The 21,570-nt window shown below is 42.3% G+C and overlaps 1 protein-coding gene across 1 annotated transcript in view; it reads left to right on the forward strand.

Annotated features, from left to right (window-relative positions):
* Positions 1 to 543: 543 nt before the first annotated feature.
* Positions 544 to 21,570, forward strand: part of LOC149436964 (gamma-glutamyl hydrolase-like) — a 65,964-nt gene continuing 44,937 nt past the window's right edge. The window contains exon 1 of the mRNA XM_089661304.1: positions 544 to 633. Within this exon, the coding sequence (XP_089517430.1) occupies positions 593 to 633 (41 nt within the window). The 5' untranslated portion in view covers positions 544 to 592. The remainder of the gene's footprint in view (positions 634 to 21,570) is intronic.

A 21,570-nucleotide genomic window follows, 5' to 3' on the forward strand; every position in this document is an offset into this window, starting at 1 on the left:
GCAGTACGAAGAGTATGTCGGTATCGATTTTTAAATGTAATTGCCGGCTTTTTTTTTCTTCACTATAGCTCACAGAATTAGCTGTCACTTTCACCGGAGCTAAAGGATACTTGGTTTGTTTTATCTCTGGAAACAAACTAAAAGGAAACATTGTTTCTTTTGGGGAAATAAACTAAAAGGAGACTTTCTTTCTTTTATCTGGGGGGAAAGTGACAGCTGAGTCTCTGAGCTATAGTGAAGAAAAAAAAAAGTGGTAATTACATTTAAAAACCTGCACTGACATATAGTGATAGTGGCTTTTTTTTTTTTTTTTTTTTTTACTTTTTTTCTGACCTCCGGAACGGATAAAATTGGTTTTCAATGCATTCCTATGGGCAACCGCATTTCGGGTTGCAAATTTTTTGCAATACGAAGCGTCCCGGAGAACGCATTAAATTCGTAAACCGAGGTACACCTGTATATGTCTTGTATGCTTCTAACACATGGGAATTGTGCTGAATAATTGGCATGTCTTCCTCATTCTTTGGGCAATGACCCCTCCCGGTCACACAATGCACTCTCTCCTTCCTGGTTTCACTGTTAATATTTACAAATGACAAGCCAAGAGAAGAGCCAAGTTCGTGAATCAGCAAGGTAAAGTCCATTTCATTTATCACCTTACACCAGGCTTCCCTCTCCTCTCTGATAATCATCACAATCCATCCCAGAAAAGCATCACCTGAATAAGAAAACCAGAATATTGTTTTAGAACAGCTTTTCTCAATGTTTTTTTAACATGGGGGAACCCTTAGAAAGAACCTTTTAGATCCCAGGGAACCCATGTTAATAATTATTATATCTTCAGGTCAGAGTACTTTAGTGTGAAGAAAAGCTGAGCTATAAGAGTAGAGAATGTGTCTGCTTAACGTGCTTGACTATCTAGGACTATTCTGTACAACGCAATTATTGACAGTAATACCAATAAAATGAATGGACGGTCTCTGTTACATTGATAGTGAAAAAAAAAATGCCCCCTTACATTAGGAGTCATTGTTGTGCCCCCTTATTGATGGGCATTTAAATACTCACAGACACTCGGCACTAGAGAAGAAGAGCCTCCCTTAGATTGCTGCTCAGTAGGAAAAGGACCTTCTTTTGAGTGGTGGCCTTTGGGAGGATTTCTGCTCACTGGTGGTCAGTGAGTGAATATCATGTCTTGGGGGGCTGGGGGTCCCTTAAACTACCTGCAAAGTTGCACATCTGTACAATGTATAGAAAAAAATTACATTTTTATTTTTTTTAAATTCACACCAGACCCTTTAGGTCTGGTAGAAAGGTCAGGAGGGACCCCACAGTAATTTATTTTTTAAAGGGTGTGGGGTTCCTTTCAAAAGCCATACCAGGCCCTTTAGGTGTGGTAGGACTTTTAAGGGGAATCCCACCCACAAAAAATGAGGGGGGGGGGAGTGTAAAGGCCCCCCTTAAATTCCTACCAGGCCCTTTATTCTGTGGTCAGGTGCATTGCTTTGGCCAATCGTGGCTCTCACACTGCATTTTGAGAGCGCAGTGCATTGTGGGGCGCTCGGCAGGCGAAGAGCTAACTGACCAATGATTGACTCGAATATCAAGACCATTTCTACTTACCAGAGAGACTGTGACCCTCACATGAGAAACACCACTTGTGTATTACTCCAAAGACTGGTCACCATCAGGCTTGATACCTTCCTAGGAGATCATCTCTCATTTTGCATAAGCCAGACCTTTGCTTAGTATATAAAAAAGGCAAAAGGAAAAAAACGCTCCAATAGTGTGAATCTGGTATATATTTGGCTTATAATCACTTAGAACACTTACATAGACACTATGCATAAAAGCATGTAAGAAGCTACACATCCTGGAATTTCTTGCGCATTGATGTCACATCCTCCAGCACCTCCCACTGCACTATGATTTTTAGGTTCCTTTCACACAGGCAGGCAGAAGGTGGTAAAAACAGGTGGTTAATCTGTATTTTTGCAATCCACTGACTGCCCACCAACAAGAGGACATAGTGCTGCTCAGGTGAATACACATTGCCTCAGCCGCCTGTCAAAATCTATGTAAGTGAATGAAGCTGCGCCGTAACTGCGAGCCAAACACTTGGGTCACAGTTGCAGCATAGTCATAAAAATTAAAAATAACTATTCAGCAGACAGACAGTAATTAGACAATCCCAGAAGTGTAGAGGTGTGGTATGCAAGGAAGGAGGCGGCTGGGCTAGGAAAGGGACTCTTACTGGTGATTTAGAAGAGGACTAAAAAATGTCCATGCTTATCTGCTCCTGTCCTAATTTATCATTCTAGCTTTGGAATGTGCGCACTCTGGAAGAGACTCGCTGACACACAAGTTCAGTCTATGAACACTTCTAATTTATTATAATGAGAAAGTGAGTTTATATATGCAAAATGATGCAAGAGTCATGTGAGAACAGCATAAGCATTATATTAGTCTTTGATTGGTCATTTCCACACGAAAACAATCTCCGTCATGGTATAGGTGGGATCTTCTTCCAAGTCTCATCTATAGAAAGAAAAACATTCCTTTGTCTCAAGATGGCACGATGGGAGGGGGTCAGTGCATGTGAGCAAACATTTCTTAAGCAAGGATTTCTTAAAGTCCAGCAGGCAGAAAATATTCACAAAACATATATATTCATATATATATTCATACTAAACATTTATAAATATGAAGAAAGAAATCGTATTAAAGTATAAAAGTAAATATGTATAAAAATGTGTAGAAAAAGGTATATTTATATATATTCAATAGGAAACCAAATAGGCATTTTACCATATCCATCACACTGGCATAGTCAGATTTTCTAGGAAATTTAGAGACACATTGCAAGTGAACAAAACTAATTGTATACAGAAAGAAGAAAAAAAATGAAACCCGAAACATTTTTTTTTAACCTAATTTTTTGGTGATTTTACCTATTTTTTAATTGGTGAAAGAGTCTCTTTATTGGTGACATAATGGTGTGTGTTCTATAGATATAATTGGTAAATGTTATGGGTTTTTTAGGTCCCCCGGAAAAGGACTGTGGATTCAGTAGATAGATTTGACTTGGAAAGGAAAAGACAGCCCTTATGTTCAGATACAGTAACAGAAATTAAATGCATGGATCTTGTTACTGATATATAGTTCCTGAAGTGACAGAACTGGTAGAGCCAAAATTGTACCTGTCACCTGTTTATTCTTCCACCAGGTAGTGACTTTTAGTCATCAGCAGGGGCGGACTGACCTTTCGGATGCTCGGGCACTGCCCGAGGGCCTAGGGTCAGTAGGGGGCCCCATGAGTTGCCCCTGATATCTTTCATAGGCTTTTTGGGTGTGGTTTGAGTGTTGGCAAGGACACAGGGGCCCCACGATTTCCTATTGCCCAGGGACCTCATGAGTTGTCAGTCCGCTCCTGGTCATCAGGTCCTGCTTTAGCTCTCAGAATGTAGAGAGAATAGGGAACAGGTGATGAAGGAGGGGTGAGCGATCTATAGAGGTAAGTTTGAGCTGAGTATTTGTACTGCTACATTTTTATCCAGTAATATGAAATAATACTTCTCCGGAATACTTGTGAAGAATTGAATAAAAATTTAACCAGAACAGAACATCTCAATCTCGTCCACTGAACCACTAAGGAGAACTTTGCTTGAAAAAAAAATCCATTCTTTTTTACCTTTATTTAAATGTTGTGTTTTTTTTTTCACCAAAGTGTATGTAGGATTGTTTAGTTTTTCATTTATTACTCTTTATATTTGTGTTTTGTTCCTTTGTGTGTTCACCTGAAAAAAATCCATTAAAATAATGATGCAAGTGAAGAGCATTTTTTTTAATAGACTTATTGAGTTTCAGGTATACATTTGAGTTTTAGGCATTACCAAAGAAAACATAGATGCAAAGATCATTTCTGAAATTCGATCCAAAACGGCTCAATATCACAAAAACAAAAGGGTATATGTAGGAAAACTACATGAAATTTTGAGTGCACAAAAGAAATAAAAACTCCAAATAAAAATAAGGCAGATCCTTCATTTAAACCCCACACACGGAGAATATAAACTAGAATCTACAGTTTCTTTCAGCAGGTGTGTCACAGAAGTCTCTATGAAGGCCCGGGATGATGGGCAGGGACTAACAGGTGTAAGCTGTTCTTACCTCAATAGCAAGGGAATAGCTTTAGAATGGAAGGGCCATAGGTGATTGTTGTAGCTCAAAAGAAAAGGAGGGGAGGTATGGGCAGAGTGCAAAATTTCGGCCTATCCTCATGAAGCTAGGGAGAGAAGAACCAAAAAGAAGAGGGGGGGGGGGGGGAAAGGAGGGAATAGAGAGAAAATATACAAAATAGCCTGGTGCAGACATGGGGTTGTATTTTCCGAGCCCAATATCTGAAGTATCCTCAAATAAAGAGACGACCGTTTGGAAGCATGGTAAGCCAGGAAGGAATATCCAGATAGACCATGTGGCCATAAAGGCAAGGATGTTGTGCTACTAGTTCCTCTAGTTCCTCCAAGAGCTGAATATGAGTGAGCTCAGCAATCCACTAAGCAGTCACGAGGGCATCCACGATTACCAGTGCCTAGCAATCACATTCCTGGCCACTGTAATCCTTTTTGAGGATGGAGCCCAGAAGTGCGGAGAGGAGAGCAATGAAGGGAGACATGACGGTATGACAGTCTGATACGAACAAAGCGCAACCAGAAACTGTGCATGGGCTTGCATTTCCAACAATTGTGAAGCATGAATTCCCGTGGGTGTTGGTACCACCACGTAAGTATTTTATAGCTTTTTTTCTTGTACCGCTGAGGAGATACAGGATTTGTGCATTATTACAAAGATTTTAGCGAGGTTGGCACCTGAGAATTTGATATTTAACTCCTTTTTCCCATTCCCTGATGTAATATGGGGGCCTTGATTGTGACCATTTTAAGAGAATGGCATATATCTGTGCAATAAGGTGGGTGGGTTGTTCACTCTGCAGACAGAGATGCTCAAAAGGGCTCGGATCTCTATGAAGGACGGCTATGTGGGAGAGAGAAGTGACAAATTTATGTAATTGAAAGTATTACCACCAATGTTTGGGGGCACGGGGTATATTTGTTAATGCCATTAGCTGTTTTAGTCTATTAGGGTGTAGGGCTTAATGAATGGGCAACAGCTTATCCCAAGTCCACCCAAGAAAAGCTATTCCTGGAGCGAACATGGGGTTGCCTAAGATTTGGGTCAGGGAGCCTATGTGTGTGGAGAGATGCAGGCCTCTAACCAGGGAATCCCAGGAGTGCGGAAGAAAGAGGAGGCAAAACAGTAGGGTTGCTATCTGGGGTCGCTTGGATGGAGCACACAAGGAAGGCCCAAGCCTCCACCCAGGTTTCTGTATGTCAACATTGTATAACGAAAACTTGGATTCCAGCCCAGATGTATCAGAGAAGGGTAGATTTCACAGTGGGAAAAGAATGAAGGAGGGATAGATATCGGGACTGTTTGAAACACTTAAAGAAAGCAAGGTAGCATGTCCATCTTAAATAAAGCTACATGGCCAAGCCACGAATGCCGGAGTTTGGACCATTTCTTGAGCCTCGCTAGGGAGGCCTGCAAGAGAGGAGTGAAATTGAGTTCATACAGGTCCTGAAGTTTCACTGGAATATGGTCGCCCAACAAAACAGAAAGGAACTTGAGAGCGATTGGGCCTCTTCTGGAGCCAAAGTAATAAGTGCTGTACACTTGTGGGCGTTAATTTTAAAATTGCTGAGCTCATGGAACATGGCAAAGGGAAGGAAGCAGTAATAGGAGGAAGCCCTGACGCATCCCGTTGTTAATGCTGCTAGTCTTTGTGGTCAAATGCCTTTTCTGCATCAAGGGATAAAAGGTAGAGTGGAACTTTTTATTCGTAGTGGCGTATATGGGGGTTAAGGCTTTAATAGTGCTGTCACAAGCTTCTCTGCTGGAGACGAAGGTCACTTTTTCTAGATGTATCAAGGACAAGATGTAAGCTTGGAGCCTAATAGCTATCAATTTGGCAAAATGTTTTAGGTCCACATTCATTAAAGAGATGGGGCAATAGCTTGCGCATTGAGTGGGGTCTTTATCCAGCTTAGAATGGGAATGGACCAGGAGCTTTTGCAAAGATCGTTTGCGAAGAAGAGCTTGATAAATCAGTGGATCCAAGAAATGTTTATGGGCTTGCTGTAAAAGGTGAATCTCATGAAACAGGATATCTAGGAAGATCTAACCCATTTAATTTTCCACATTGGCTCCAATGAAATTCACCAGAATGACATTTCACCAAAATCTCAATGAAGCAAAATTTGATTGCTCTATCACTGTACAACATTTCTGGTTTACCTCTTTACTGAGTGAGGAGGAAGACGAAGCATTTATGCTGATCCTTGTAAAATATTTGTAGTAATTGTTAAGGAGATGTTCCATTGGGGGAAGCAATGGATATCAACGGCCAGGTATGGCCTGAGCATTCTGTAGAAACAAAAAAGTGAGCAGTGAACAAAACTGTTATGTACCTGATCTGAGACAAATGACGAGGTTGGCCTCTCTTGTATCTCCAGCCCAGGTCCAGCTGAAGCTGGAACAGATTGTACTGAGGGACAGGAGGAACATGATTGATAGGAGCACTTGCAGCAGGCAATGTGGTCCCAGGCAGGCTGGCAGAACATCAGGTCAGGAACTGTAATAGTGCACGGAGATGCAGTTGAAGTTAAAGGGGCACTCCACCTAGGCTGCAGGTTCTTGATGCGACATGAGACAGGAATGCACTGTGGTGAGCAGAGCTGGTGATGATAGCTGGGTAGGCACTTGTGGGAACAGAACCATGAACAGAATAATGGTCACATGAACAGCCGAGGTCAGCAGCAGGCAGGCAGCAAGTTACAGAAACATCAGGTAGAGACTTGGTCAGGAACAGAGCCAGGGTTAGAAATTAGCGACAAGGCAGAAGAAGGAACCAAGGTCAGGTCAAAGACAAGCAGGGTCAGCAACAAGGGAAACAGCAGAGTAGTAGCAGGACACAGGGAACAGCTGAAAGACCAGTCAGCACTGACAGTGAGCAAGAGCATCCCTTAAATAGCCCGTCTGACACCAGAAACTGTGGAACGTTCCCACTCATTTCTATGAGTGATGCTATGCGCCAGTCGCTGGACTGGAATTCCCCGTCAAAAGCTTTGAATAGTAGTCAGACAGGTTCACGTCCTCATAGGCTATCTTCAGCTTTTTCTGTTAAAAGAGAAGTGCAAGATTACAAAAACGCTAACATACTTGCCTATATGGCTGTAGCATTGATCCAATGCTGCAGCTGCCCCCTGCCTGCTCTAAGACCTAGAAACACATAGGCCATATGACTGCTGATCATTCAGTTCTCAGTCTTCGCTGAGCAGAGAGCAGTGACTTTTAGGCATTACGCTCTGTTCTGCCCCTCCAGAGCTCACTGAAGCAACAGGAAGTGGAGGGGCAGGTGCAGCTGGCTCAGGCTATCAGCAGCACACAGAGTCCAAGCCGCCTGCCGATCAGGCATCTGGGCAGATCCCAACATTTGTTGTTGGGATTCCTGCAAAGCCTGGACCAGCTCTGTGACATCACCCGACAATGAACTTTAGTTCATTGTTGGCTGAACCTGGGTCCCAGGAGTGCAGAACTAGGTGCACTCCTGTGACCCAGAAAAGAAGCATGGTCAAAAAGAGATTTGTCCATAGTTCTCTTTTAGGCCATTGACATTAGACATTTTTACAGCTACTCCTAGGGGCATCAGGCATTTTTTTTTTTACTGCCTCTAAAAATTAAAGTTAGACGCTGATTTATCACTATGCACAACTGCCCCAGATTCTATCGGCTCCAATTTTGATAAATTACCCTCACCTTGTCCTAAACTTTTTTTTTATTATTATTATATATTTTATTAATTTTAAATAACATACATTTCACACTATACAATATTTTTTCCAGAAATAACCCTACACACACCCCTTCCAGCACCCCCCCCCCTCCCCTGCCCGGTCACCTTAACCCTCAATTAACCTCATTCCTTCCTTTACTGTAGACTTCCCATTCTCTTTCATCTTCCTTCCTCTTCCTTCTTCTTCCCCTTTCTCTTTTCTTCACATTCCTTTCAATTCTGCATAACTCTTAGTTGTTTTATAAATTATCCACTCCTCCCACGTTTTTTCTAAATTCTTTGGTTTTATCTTCTCCCATATTGTAGTAAGTTGTTTTGTAAGTTCCTCCATCCTATATACATATTCCACTCTGCTAAACCAATCTTTTATTTCAGGGGTTTCCTTACTCTGCCAACATTTTGGAAATCAACCCTTTAGTTGCATGTATTAAGTGAAATATTAATGTATTCTTTTATTGCTTCACCGTGAAGTCTGCTTTATGAAATATACACACTCAAGGGTTATTTGGTATTCTTGTTCCTGTAATCACCTGGATTTGTTGAATGATTCCTTGCCAAAACTCTTGGATATTAGGGCATTCCCACCATATATGTGCCATGGTTCCTTCAAAGCCACATCCCCTCCAACATAGCAGTGAATTGTGTGATCGTTGTTTATCTGCTAAACTCAGTACCATCTTACTAGACATTTATAGTTCATCTTTACTACATTCAAATTTACAGCACTACGAGCCATTCTAAATATTTTTTTTCTTATCATGCCCCTCTAGTTTTGTTCCAAGCTCTTTTTCCCATTTCTCAAGGTATGGCGGACAGCTCCTGCAATGTTAGTAAGAATCTTATAAATACGAGAAGTTGTATGTTTACATTTTTGTCTCCTGACTAAACAATCGTTCCAGAGGATACAGACTGTCCACTGTCCTTAATGGTTGTGGAAGTGCTGATACAAAATGCCTCAGTTGGTGGTACCACCACATATCTAACCTAAAAAAACAAACCCCTCTTATCTTTTAATTCTAGAAAAAGAAAGCAGCTCCCCCTTTTCTGTGATATCCTTCAAACGTGCATTTTTATTCTTTATCCAGTTACCTGCAACGTCTTCCTTCCATGGTGGGAAAAAGTATGTTCCTCCAGTGGAATTAATAGTGAATTATATTCCCATCCCATTCGCTTCTGTAATCTCTCCCATTCTCTTAAAACATTCCGTGTTAAAATACTTATGTTTTCCGAAAAAGTTCTGTATTGTTGAGGAAGCCATGTTATCTTATCTAACTGTGACCCACTTAGTATATTTTCTATTTTTACCCATATATTCTCCAGTGTATTGTAAATCCACTCAATCATTCATGAAATCAGTACAGCACGATAATACCTCTTAAAATCCGGCACGCCTAAACCACCATTAATCTTATTTCTACATAATCCTTCAAAACTAACCCTTGTTTTTTTATTTTTCTTATGGTCTTAAAAAAGGACTTCGGTAAATAAATTGGAAGCATATGGAACTTATACAGGATTTTCGGAACTATAACCATTTTTACAATATTTATGCGGCTCAATCACGAGAGTATCCCTACAGACATTTTTCTCAATTTTTCCTTAACTTCATTTACAAGTGAGATATAGTATATTTGGTAAAGATTTTTCCAAGAGGGAGTGAGCTTTAAACCTAAATAACTTAATTCTCTTTCTCTCCAAACAAAAGGGAAGGCTTCCTGCAAGTTCTGTTTTTCTAACTTTGAGACTGAAATATTCAATATCTCTAAATTTCAGGGATTGATCTTCAAATTTGACATTTCGTCATAGTATTTTAAAATTTTCATTAGTTTGGGTAACATTACTCTAGGGTTCGTGACATAGAAGAACATGTCATCTGCATAAGCCTTATGTTCTTCCTTCCCAATCATAACTCCTTTTACATCTAAAGATGTTCCAGTGAGATAACAAAAAGCAGTGGTGACAAAGGGCAACCCTGCCTTGTCCCGTTATACATTTTGAAGAATTGTGATAATGAACCATTAACCTTCACTGCGGCTGAAGGAAATCTATACAATTTTTTTTATCCACTGCATTATCTTATATCCAATACCCAATGCTTCTAGTGTGCTCATCATGAACCCCCAATCTACCTTGTCAAAGGCTTTTTCGGCGTCGATCGACATTATCAATGCTGAACTCCTCTCTTTCTTACTTTTTTGCAAAAGGAGCAATGATCTTAATCCCTTGTCTCTTCCCTCCCTCCCTGGTACAAATCCTACTTGATCGATATGTATCCAATCCGCCATAAGATCTTTCATCCTGTTTGCTAAAACCTTTGCAAATAGTTTTGTATCTATATTTAAGAGTGATATTGGCCTATAACTAGAACATTGGGAAGGGTCCTTTCCCTCCTTCAGTATAACTGTGATATTTGCCTGCAGAGACTCCTCCCTCATATCCATCCCTTCTCCCAATGCGTTCCTATATCTACATATTTTGGGCATAAGCTGTTTTTGAAAGTTCATGTAATATCTCAATGTAAAACCATCTGGTCCCAGGCTTTTTCCTGTTGCTGTACTTCTCAATACCTTACCTATTTCTTTATGGGAGATCAATTTTTCTAATGCTAACATTCTCCCTTCCTCTATCCTGGGCAATCCCGCTTCTTTTAAATATTGCTGCCTCTTTCTTTCTCTTTCCCCCTCTAATTCTTTTGGGTTATTGAGTTTTAGATCATATAACTTACTATAATATTTTTGGAACGTTTTAGCTATATCAGTGGTTGAATAAACCATTTCACCATTTTCATCTTTTATTTTTCTATATAATTCCTTGATTTCCTCTCTCTAACTCTTCTCATCAGATATTTTCCTGGTTTATTTCCCCACTGATACCTTTCTTTATCCACTCTATTGAAAACTCTTCTAGTATCTTGTTCCATGATGTCTTCCATTTCCTCGCTCTTCAAAATTATCTTCTGTTGTATCCGTACATCTATTTTCTTTTTATGTAGTTGTTCTAAATCTTATAATTCTTTAGTTAGCAATTTTATTTTCTTCTCCCTTTTTCTTTTTTTTGAGCTCCTATCAAGATCTAAATGCCCCTGATATACAGTTGCAAGAAAAAGTATGTGAACCCCTTGGGATTATGTGGAGTTTTGCATGAATTGGGAATAAAATGTGCTCTGAACGTAATCTAAGTCACAACAATAGAAGAACACAGTCTGCTGAACATAATATTGCACAAACATTAGATGTTGCCATGGTTTAATTGCACATAACATGTAAACATTCACAGTGCAGGGAGGAAAAAGTATGTGAATCTTTGGACTTAATAACTGGTTGACCCTCCTTTAGCAGCAATAACCTCAACCAAACGTTTCCTGTAGTTGCAGATCAGACCTGCACAACGATCTGGAGAAATTTTGGACCACTCCTCTTCACAAAACTGTTTCAGTGTAGCAATATTCTTGGGATGTCTGGTGTGAATCGCTCTCTTAAGGTCATGCCACAGCATTTCAATCTGATTGAGGTCAGGACTCTGAGTGGGCCACTCCAGAAGGCGTATTCTGTGCTGTTGCAGCCATTGTTTTGTTGAATTACTTGTATGCTTTGGGTCATTGTCCTGTTGCATCACCCATCCTCTGCGGAGCTTCAGTTGGCGGACAGATGGTCGTAGGTTTTCCTGCAAAATGTCTTGATAAACTCTGGAATTCATTTTCCCATCAATGACAACAATCCGTCCAGGCCTTGAGGCAGCAAAGCAGCCCCAAACCATGATGCTCCCTCCGCCATGTTTTACAGTGGGGATGAGGTTTTGATGTTGGTGTGCTGTGCCTTTTTTTCTCCACACATAGTGTTGTGCGTTCTTCCCAAACAACTCAATCTTGGTTTCTTCTGTCCACAGTATATTTTGCCAGTAGTGCTGTGGAACATCCAGGTGCTCTTTTGCAAACTTCAAACGTGCTGCAATATTCTTTTTGGACAGCAATGGCTTCCTCCGTGGTGTCCTCCCATGTACTCTATTCTTGTTTAATGTTTTCCTTATTGTAGATGTGTCAACAAAAATGTTAGCATGTGCCAGAGATTTCTGTAGGTCTTTAGCTGACACTCTGGGATTCTTCTTTACCTCATGCAGCATTCTGCGCTGTGCTCTTGCAGTCATTTTTACAGGACGACCATGCCTAGGGAGAGTCGCAACAGTGCTAAACTTTCTCTATTTGTAGACAGTCTGTCTTACCGTGGACACATGAACATCAAGGCTTTTGGAGATACTTTTGTAATCCTTTCCAGCTTCATGCAAGTCAACAATTCTTGATCGTAGGTCTTCTGAGAGCTCTTTTCTGCGAGGCATGGTTCACATCAGACAGTGCTTCTTGAAACCAGTAAACCCAAAACAGGTGTGTGTTTTTTAAGGGCAGGACAGTTGTCAGCAACACATCCAGTATCATCACACTGATTGGAGTCAAGGTTGACTCACTCCTGGCTCCAATTAGCTCTGGCAGAAGTCATTAAGCTAGGGCCTCACATACTTTTTTCTCCCTGCACTGTGAATGTTTACATGTTATGTGCAATTAAACCATGGCAACATCTAATGTTTGTGCAATATTATGTTCAGCAGACTGTGCTCTTCTATTGTTGTGACTTAGATGACGTTCAGAGCACATTTTATGCCCAATTCGTGCAAAACTCCACGTAATCCCAAGGGGTTCACAAACTTTTTCTTGCAACTGTACACCTTATGAGCTTCCCAGATTGTCACCAGAGATATCCCTAGTTAGTTAGTTTCATTGAGCATAAAGAATTGCTCAATCTCTTTCCATAATCTTATCTCCTCCTCTGGGTCTTGAATTAGTGTTATATTTAATTTCCATGCGTTACTTCTATTTTCTTCCTTTCTCCATTTTAATCACTATAACAGATGCATGATCTGATAACGACATTACTCCGATCTTAGAATTTACCAGGGATTCCAAGTATCTATTTTCTATCATTATGTAATCCAACCTTGAGTACATCCCATGGGCCGGGGAAAAGAAGGTATAGTCTCTGTCCCTTGGATGTTTAATTTGCCATGTATCCATCAATTGACACCAATACAACATTTTTTTGATTGATTTTAGACTATTGCCTTCGTCCCTCCGTGCACACGAAGATGTATCCAGCCACGGATCCATACAAAAATTGAAATCTCCTGCCACAATCAATTGACCCTTCTTAAAATCCATAAGCCTTCTCATTAATTCCTCCAAATAGGCCATCGGATTTCTATTAGGACAATAGATATTGGCAAGAGTACATTCAACTGCCTGCAATTTCCAACCTTATGGGTCAACCATTCTAACATCTACCATATAAGTAAAATTTTTTGCTATCCCAATTGCCACCCCTTTTGCTTGTTTAATGTGTGAGTCCGCATAGAACCATGTAGGATAGTATTTAGAAAATAGTCGGGTCTTTGTATCTTGGGATAAATGTGTTTTCTGCAGGAACACCACATGAGCTGAGTATTGATGAATTTCCTTAAGAATCTTATATCTTTTAGTGGTGGTGTTCAATCCTTTAACATTATATGTTATAAAGTTACATACATTCATCACCTTTCCTCAACTGATCTCCCTCTAGATTAGGGGCGGACTGACAACTTATGGGGCCCCCGGGCAGTAAGAGATAATGGAGCCCCCTGTGCCCCCGCCTACACTCAAGCCACACCCACACAACACTCTACCTACATATTGCAGCTCAGCTGCATAGAAGGGGCATTTAAATATTTACTGCAGCAAAGACTGCATGAATGTTCCCGGCTTCTTTCCATAGAAGCCACTGGGCACTTCCAGGTTTAAAGATGGCTGCCATGTGGGGGAAGTGAAAGAGAGAGGGGAGTGCGAGGGTGAAAAAGAGGAGGGGTGTGAGAGAGAGGAGGAGGAGTGAGAGAGGAAGGGATGAGAGAGGAGGGTGTGTTTTAAATTGTGCTAAAAATTGGGCATGGCTTAAAAGGGGTGTGGTTAAATAGTGTCTGAGATGACTTATATAATGCAAAATGAGGTAATGTTAAATAGGGAATGTACAGTGTGGAGTGTATGACAGTGGGTAGTATGTACAGGGAGAGGAGTGCGGAGTGTATGGCTGTGGGTAGTATGTGTAGGATGGTGTCAGTAGTTCTTAGTTTGTATTAGTATTATTTTTTTTTTTTTAATTTTATTTACAAATTAATGTTTTGTTATTTTTATAATTTATTTTCAAAATGCTTTTGGGTGGCCAGTGGATGGTGTCAGTAGAGCAATGGTGTGGGTGTCAGAATTTTAAAATTTGTATTATCTAATTTTTAAATTATTTTTTACAATTTATTTCTGTATTATTTTTTTCACAATGATTTTGTGGGGGCAGTGGACAGTGTCAGTAGGAAGTGAACAGGGACCACTAGTATATGTTGGGTTGTCATTAGATTGGGATGAATAAACCGAACCTGTACCCCCTTATATCAGAAGGATGGGAATGGAGGGAAGGAAGGAAGGAAGAAAGAAAGGGGAGGGAGGGAAGGAGGGGTGGGGGGAAGAAAAGGGAGGGAGGCAATGGATGGAGTAAGGAAGGAATGAAAGAAAGAAAATGGAGGGAGGAAGGAATGAAGGAAAAGGAAGGAAGGGGAGGGAGGAAAGGAAGGGAAGGAGGAATGAAGGAATAAAAAGGGAGAGAGGGAAGGGATGAAGAAAGAGGAGGGAAGGAAGGAGGGGTGGGAGGAAAGAATGAAGGGAGGAATGAAGGGAGGGAGGAAGGGAGAAAAGGAAGGAAGGATTGAAGGAAGGATTGAAGGAAGGGGAGGGAGGGGGGAAGAAAGGAAGGAATGATTGAAGGACGAGGAGGGAGGGAAGGAAAAAATGAAGGGAGGGGATAGAGGAAGGAATAAAGGTAAGGAAGAAAAGGGAGGGAGGGAGGGAATGGAGGAAGGAAGAAAGAAAATGGATGGAGGAAGGAGGGGAGGGAGGAAGGAAGGAAGAAAAAGGAGGGGGGAGAGAGAGAGAGAGAGAGACTGACTGACCTGGTACATTCAGAAGCATCACAGAGCTGCTGGCTGATCTGGACAGGGGAGGCAGAGCAGATCCTCTCTCCTCTCCTCTGCTGTGGAGGATGGGGGGAGGGACTGGACAATGTCAGAGAAGACGAGGCATCAGAAACCTGGGGGGGGGGTCTGAGGAGCACAGAGGGGGGGCCCAGGAGGCAAAATCCTATGCACAGTCAGGGATGATCGGTGCAGTGGAGGGACAGTGACAGCACCGATCTCCCTGCATGGATTTCAGCAAGGCAGCTGGAAGCCCTTTCCCTCCCGTGGCTTTCAGCTGCTTTATTGAAATCCATGCAGGGAGATCGGTGCTGTCACTGTCCCTCCCCTGCACCGATCACCTCCAACTTTGTTCTTCCATTGGGAGGGGCGTGCAGAGTGTGTGCGGTGAACACCCCGCACCCATGGATGATATGCCTCTCACCTTTCCCACTGCCCACTGGCTCCTTCACCAGCACGGTGTCCAGACCCATCGCCCGACTCACTCTGCCACCACGTGAAGTGACAGGTGAACTACTTCTGGGCCGGGATCTGAGACTGCCTCCTCCTCTGCTCCCCACACTTTCACTGGACAGTGATCCTCTCATGGCCCCCTACTGACCTGGGCCCTCGGGTAATGCCCGAATGGTCAGTCTGCCCCTGGCCATGGGACTACAAGTCCAAGATTCTCTGCTCTTTAACAGAAAGGCTGATCCGCTGTCAGCAGGAGGTGATGTAACAACCTTGTTCCTAAGCATAAGGGTGGGGGGGGGGGGTGAACAATATGATTCTCTTTTTGGCAATGTCTCCTTTTCTCCATTCCTAATAGCCCACATCTGACTACATGTAAATAAATGAATACAAATGTTTAATAAAACTGTGTTTCACTGTGAAATCTTTCAGCTAATGAAGAACAGGGAGGAAAGGATTCAATAAAGCAGACCCTCAGGTCCTCTGTAAATGTATTGTGTTTGTGGCATGGGACACTATAGTGTAGACTACCTTGCTTGAGTCGGCAGTGTTCCCCACTACAGAGGGCCCTAATGGTCCATCCAACATAAAGAAAGCAGGGCCATGATAAAAGGAAAAATAAAATAAATCTGACCCAGCATATAGTTATAGAAAAGAGGCCAAAACTGTAATTTAATTGTTGGAGCTGAAGCACAGAGGATTTCTCCTCCTGATCCCAAAAATCCCTGCGGCTGAACTGATGAAGATTGTGGAGCATTTATTTCATTGCTTGGAGCCATGGCCCTTGGGTCTACTGTGCATGTACTCTAAGGTATTTAAAGAGTCCCCTCTCTTTCTCCAGGCCCCTGCTAAATTGATGAGGCCCAGGCCTAGTACAGGAGGGCTGGCTATACCCCAATCAGTACAAAAGTAAATGTACGTCTGTGACCTACAAGACGAGTGCAGTTTTGGCCATACTCTACTCTACTCTTTTAATATATCCCTGCTAGATTGTTTAAGGAGAGCTTAGCTTTTTTATTGGTAGGCCTCAATTTCACATATGTCTGAGATAGCAACTCATTTTTGTTTTACTTAGAAATTAAAGCAGTACTAAACCCAAAAGCAAACATTTATTATATTGCACTTACCAATTCTTAGATGTGATGGCTGCATTAGTTTTTTTTTTAGGCTTTCCTTCCTTTATTCTTATCTGGTGATAAGGTCAGCAAATCTGTTGTTTTTCATCAGAACAAGCTCTCCTGCAAATGTACCAGTGTAGAGTGTTGAGACAAACCATTTACCGCTGATGGGGGGGGGGGGCAACAATGATCAACTTTTATTCATTTAGGTAAAACCTTTATCCCAAAAGAAAAGGAAACTGTTGCTTTAAGTGCTTGTGTAACTGCAGTGTGAGCTGGAGTGTGGCTTCAATTTGATTAGTGTATCTAAATCTTCTAGTAGCTCCAACACTCCCCTTCCCCCCAGGTTAACAATGCTGTTGTCCAAAGGTGCCCCCTGTTCTCCTTCATCCAGAGTGGAGGCATTCTAATACTGGAGGCTTGTTAATGGCCAGATCACCTGGTGAAAACAGAGAGGGGAAAAAAAGCCTTACAAAAGAAAACAAATGCAGCCACTACATCTAATGATTGGTAAGCGTCAATATATTAAATTTTTGGGTTTAATGCTGCCTTAAGCTGGCTATACACTGATCAAAAGTCAACCACTTCAGCAGGGACTGGCCGAGTTTCAATCAATCAATGTGCAACTGTTCTCAATAGAAGTTGTCCCAGTGGGGGGAATTGCTCCATCCATCTCACTTGTATGGATGGAGGAATCTGTTGGCTGTCTGAAGAAAAAAAAAATACTAACAGTGTATGGCCAGTTTTAGTCATCAGAAAAGTAGGATACTTTCCAGAAACCATTTCAAACCAACAGCAGGTAACTCATATCTGCATTCACCCCAATGGTCACAACTGTCAGTGGAAAGAAAATATCCCAAAAAGCCAGTTTTGTCAGGTAAGAAAAACTGTACATTAACCGCTTACCCGCCGCCTTATAGCAGATATACTGCTACACAGAAGCACGGGTGCACAAAATCACATATATACACATGATTTTGCATTTCCGGGTAGGGGATGCGCGCACCTTACCCACACCACCATTCGCGGCCACGGATGTCAATCACCGGGTCCCGGCCAGTGATTACCCACCGGTGCCTGGTGATTACTGACAATCACCGATGAGGAGGAAGACGGTTTTGTTTACAAACAATCTTCCTCCCTGTCAGCTCAGGCACACTGCTCGGGATGGCTGTGCACAGTATAGCCATCCTGATCAGTGTGCTTACAGTGAAGCACACACCCCTCACATTAAACCCTTCCTGCCCAGTGCCATTAGTACACTGTCAGTGCTGTTTTTTAGCACTGATCACTGTATTGGTGTCACTGGGGATGTCAGTGACACCAAGTTAGTTCCCCCCCCCAGTGTCAGAATGCTCACTGCAGTCCCACTAAAAGTCGCTGATTGCCGCCATTACTAGTAGGAAATAAAAATCCCAGTATCTATACCGCCATTTGTAAACGCTATAACTTTCACATAAACTACTTAATTTACACGTATTGGGATTTTTTTCTAGCAAAGACATGGAGCAGAATACATTTTGGCCTATATTTATGACGAAATTTGATTTTTTTAATTTTTTTTACTGGACATGTTTAATAGCAAAAAGTCCAAAATATTGTTTTTTTCTCAAAATGGTTGGTCTTTTTTTGCTTATAGCGCAAAAAATAAAAAGCACACAGGTGATCAAATACCACCGAAAAAGCTCAATTCATGGGAGAAAAAGGACAGAAATTTCATCTGGGTGTGGCACTGCATGACCGCGCAATTGTCAGTTAAAGTAACGCAGCGTTGTAATGCAAAAAATGGCCTGGTCAGGAAGGGGGGTAAATCCTCTGGAGGGCAAGTGGTTAAAAGAAGGCTACAACATACAGAAAGAGGTTCTTAAAGGCAAATTTATTAAGAAATAATACTCCCCTTCAGCTATTGAAAAGTCGTATTTCACATACCGTATTTTTCGCTCCATAAGACGCACTTTTTTCCCCCCCAAAAAGGGGGGAAAATGTCAGTGCGTCTTATGGAGCGAATATAAAGCGGCCGGTCCAGTATTTCTGCCGCCACCATGTCAGAATACCGGGCCGGCCGCTCAATTGTTGTCTCCTGCAGGGCCTTACCTGTTCCTCGCTCCAGCGCTGCACAGTCTTCCCGCGCTGGCTTCTGTGACAGCCGGGTGCCCACTGCGCATGTGCTGCGCTTTGTGAACGATCCGGTGTCTTCTGGGACACATGACAGGTCCCAGAAGGCGCCGGGCCATTCACAAAGCGAAGCGCTTCTCGCACCTGCGCAGTGGGCACCCGGCTGTCACAGAAGCCGGCCCGGGAAGAAGAGGGAAGGCAACTCCGCGGAAGTGGGAGCGGGTACCTGTCAAATTCAGGTACCCGCTCCCCCTCCCTCCCCAAAGGTCAGCAGTCTCTGGTCATCTCCTGTACTGTCAGCAGTCTCTGGTCATCTCCTGTACTGTCTGCAGTCTCTGGTCATTCCCTGCACTGTCTGCAGTCTCTGGTCATCCCCTTCACTGTCTGCAGTCTCTGGTCATCCCCTTCACTGTCTGCAGTCTCTGGTCATTCCCTGCACTGTCTGCAGTCTCTGGTCATTCCCTGCACTGTCCGCAGTCTCTGGTCATCCCCTTCACTGTCCGCAGTCTCTGGTCATTCCCTGCACTGTCCGCAGTCTCTGGTCATCCCCTGCACTGTGTCCGCAGTCTCTGGTCATCTCCTGCACTGTGTCCGCAGTCTCTGGTTATCTCCTGTACTGTGTCCGCAGTCTCTGGTCATCTCCTGTACTATGTCCGCAGTCTCTGGTCATCTCCTGCACTGTGTCCGCAGTCTCTGGTCATCTCCTGTACTGTGTCCGCAGTCTCTGGTCATCTCCTGTACTGTGTCCGCAGTCTCTGGTCATCTCCTGTACTATGTCCGCAGTCTCTGGTCATCTCCTGTACTGTGTCCGCAGTCTCTGGTCATCTCCTGTACTGTGTCCGCAGTCTCTGGTCATCCCCTGTACTGTGTCCGCAGTTTCTGGTCATCTCCTGTACTATGTCTGCAGTCTCTGGTCATCTCCTGTACTGTTTCTGCAGTCTCTGGTCATCTCCTGTACTATGTCCGCAGTCTCTTGGTCATCCCCTGTACTTTGTCCGCAGTCTCTGGTCATCTCCTGTACTGTGTCGGCAGTCTCTGGTCATCTCCTGTACTGTGTCCGCAGTCTCTGGTCATCCCCTGTACTGTGTCCGCAGTCTCTGGTCATCCCCTGTACTGTGTCTGCAGTCTCTGGTCATCTCCTGTACTTTGTCCGCAGTCTCTGGTCATCTCCTGTACTGTGTCCGCAGTCTCTGGTCATCCCCTGTACTATGTCCGCAGTCTCTTGGTCATCCCCTGTACTTTGTCCGCAGTCTCTGGTCATCTCCTGTACTGTGTCCGCAGTCTCTGGTCATCCCCTGTACTGTGTCTGCAGTCCATTGGTTCAGAATATTTTTTTTCTTGTTTTTCACCTCTAAAACCTAGGTGCGTCTTATGGTCAGGTGCGTCTTATGGAGCGAAAAATACGGTATTTAGATCCTCCACCTAAGGCCACTATAAAAGACAATGGTGACCCCAGAAGTAAAATGTATTGCTTAGTTTAACCATACATTTCACTACATTGAACACATAACATAACACTGGTGTATCCTTCTGCAGAACTACAGACTAGGTTCCAATTTACTTCCCACTTCGGTGTCACTTGAAAACAAAAACAATTGAGTACTGACGTGATACTTTTTTTTATTTTCACTAACATACAGTTTTGAGGACAAGCTTTCGGGGGTATGTCCCCTTGAGTACGGCTTGGACCTTGAAGAAGGGGACATACCCCGAAAGCTTGTCCTCAAAATTGTATGTTAGTGCAAATTAAAAAAAGTATCACGTCAGTACTCAATTGTTACTGTCGCAAACGCACTAATATGGCTACAATCACCTCTAGCACTTGAAAACAATAAACCTACCAAGGACCTGAGAGTCTCCTTTATTGAACCCATCGCTCCCGATTCTTCACCAGCTGAAAGAGTTCGCAGATTATGTTGCAAAGAAACATACTGGACATCCAGTATAATAAATAGGCCTTCGTAAAGTAAAATTGGGAACAAGTACCATCCTCTAATGAGGTTTTATTTCTCTTTATATTATTTTAGTACATAAGATTTTCTCAGGAACTAAAAATGTTATATTGCGTAAGTTATTTTACTGTAGGCTATCAAATACATGCATGCACTCTCAGGGTGATCACTGGTGGTGTATTGCATATATTTGTTCTCTTTTATAGTTACTTTAGTTTCTCTTGCTCAAGTACAGTATATTGTTACAAAGTTTAATCAATGTAGTTCTAAATACACTTTGTAGCATGTCTCCTACCAGTGGTTGAATAGTGCAAAAACACACGGAATTCCATGAGAAAATTCCAATACTACTACTTAATTTTTTTTAAAGAATAAGATTTATTAGGTATTTAGAAGTAAATATACATACAAAGAAAAAAAAAACGTTCAAGGGTCAAAGATCAGTACAAAAGGTTCATAGAGGCAAAATAATGGTACTTTCCTAATTGGTAGAGCCCATAGGATGATCCATTACAAATGAATACAACATAAGCAGCATTTCTTGCCAATTGTAAAGCAACTTGCAATTGTGTCATGCAGCCACTGTTAATGCTAGGGGCAAGGTGCCTTATTGTCTTCAACACTTCCAATAGATAAGCATGAAAAAGAAACAGAAAAAGGCTGAGGAATAAAATGAGGGAAGAGAAAAGAAGAAGTAAAAAAAAAAAAGGGTGGAGAATGGAGGATACCGAGTTGGGAGACAACTTATTAATTTCCCTAATGGGTGGTTAGAACAGTTTATAGAAATCAGAGGAAGGACTGAAGTTTGGTTGAATTCAAGAAATCAATGTGGGTGCATCAAAAATCTGTAAACTTGGAGTGCCTTTCCTGTAGCCTAGCTGTTATTTCCTCCATCTCATAACATGATTAAGCTTGTCAACCCATTCCTTAATATTAGGGGTTGTGGTTGTGCTCCAATGCCCAGGAATCAGTGCTCAGCCTGCAGATA

This window comes from Staurois parvus, unplaced genomic scaffold, assembly GCF_062004578.1.
Source record: "Staurois parvus isolate SC_StPar_1 unplaced genomic scaffold, SC_StPar_1.0 ptg001328l, whole genome shotgun sequence".
Taxonomy (NCBI): Eukaryota; Metazoa; Chordata; class Amphibia; order Anura; family Ranidae; genus Staurois; species Staurois parvus.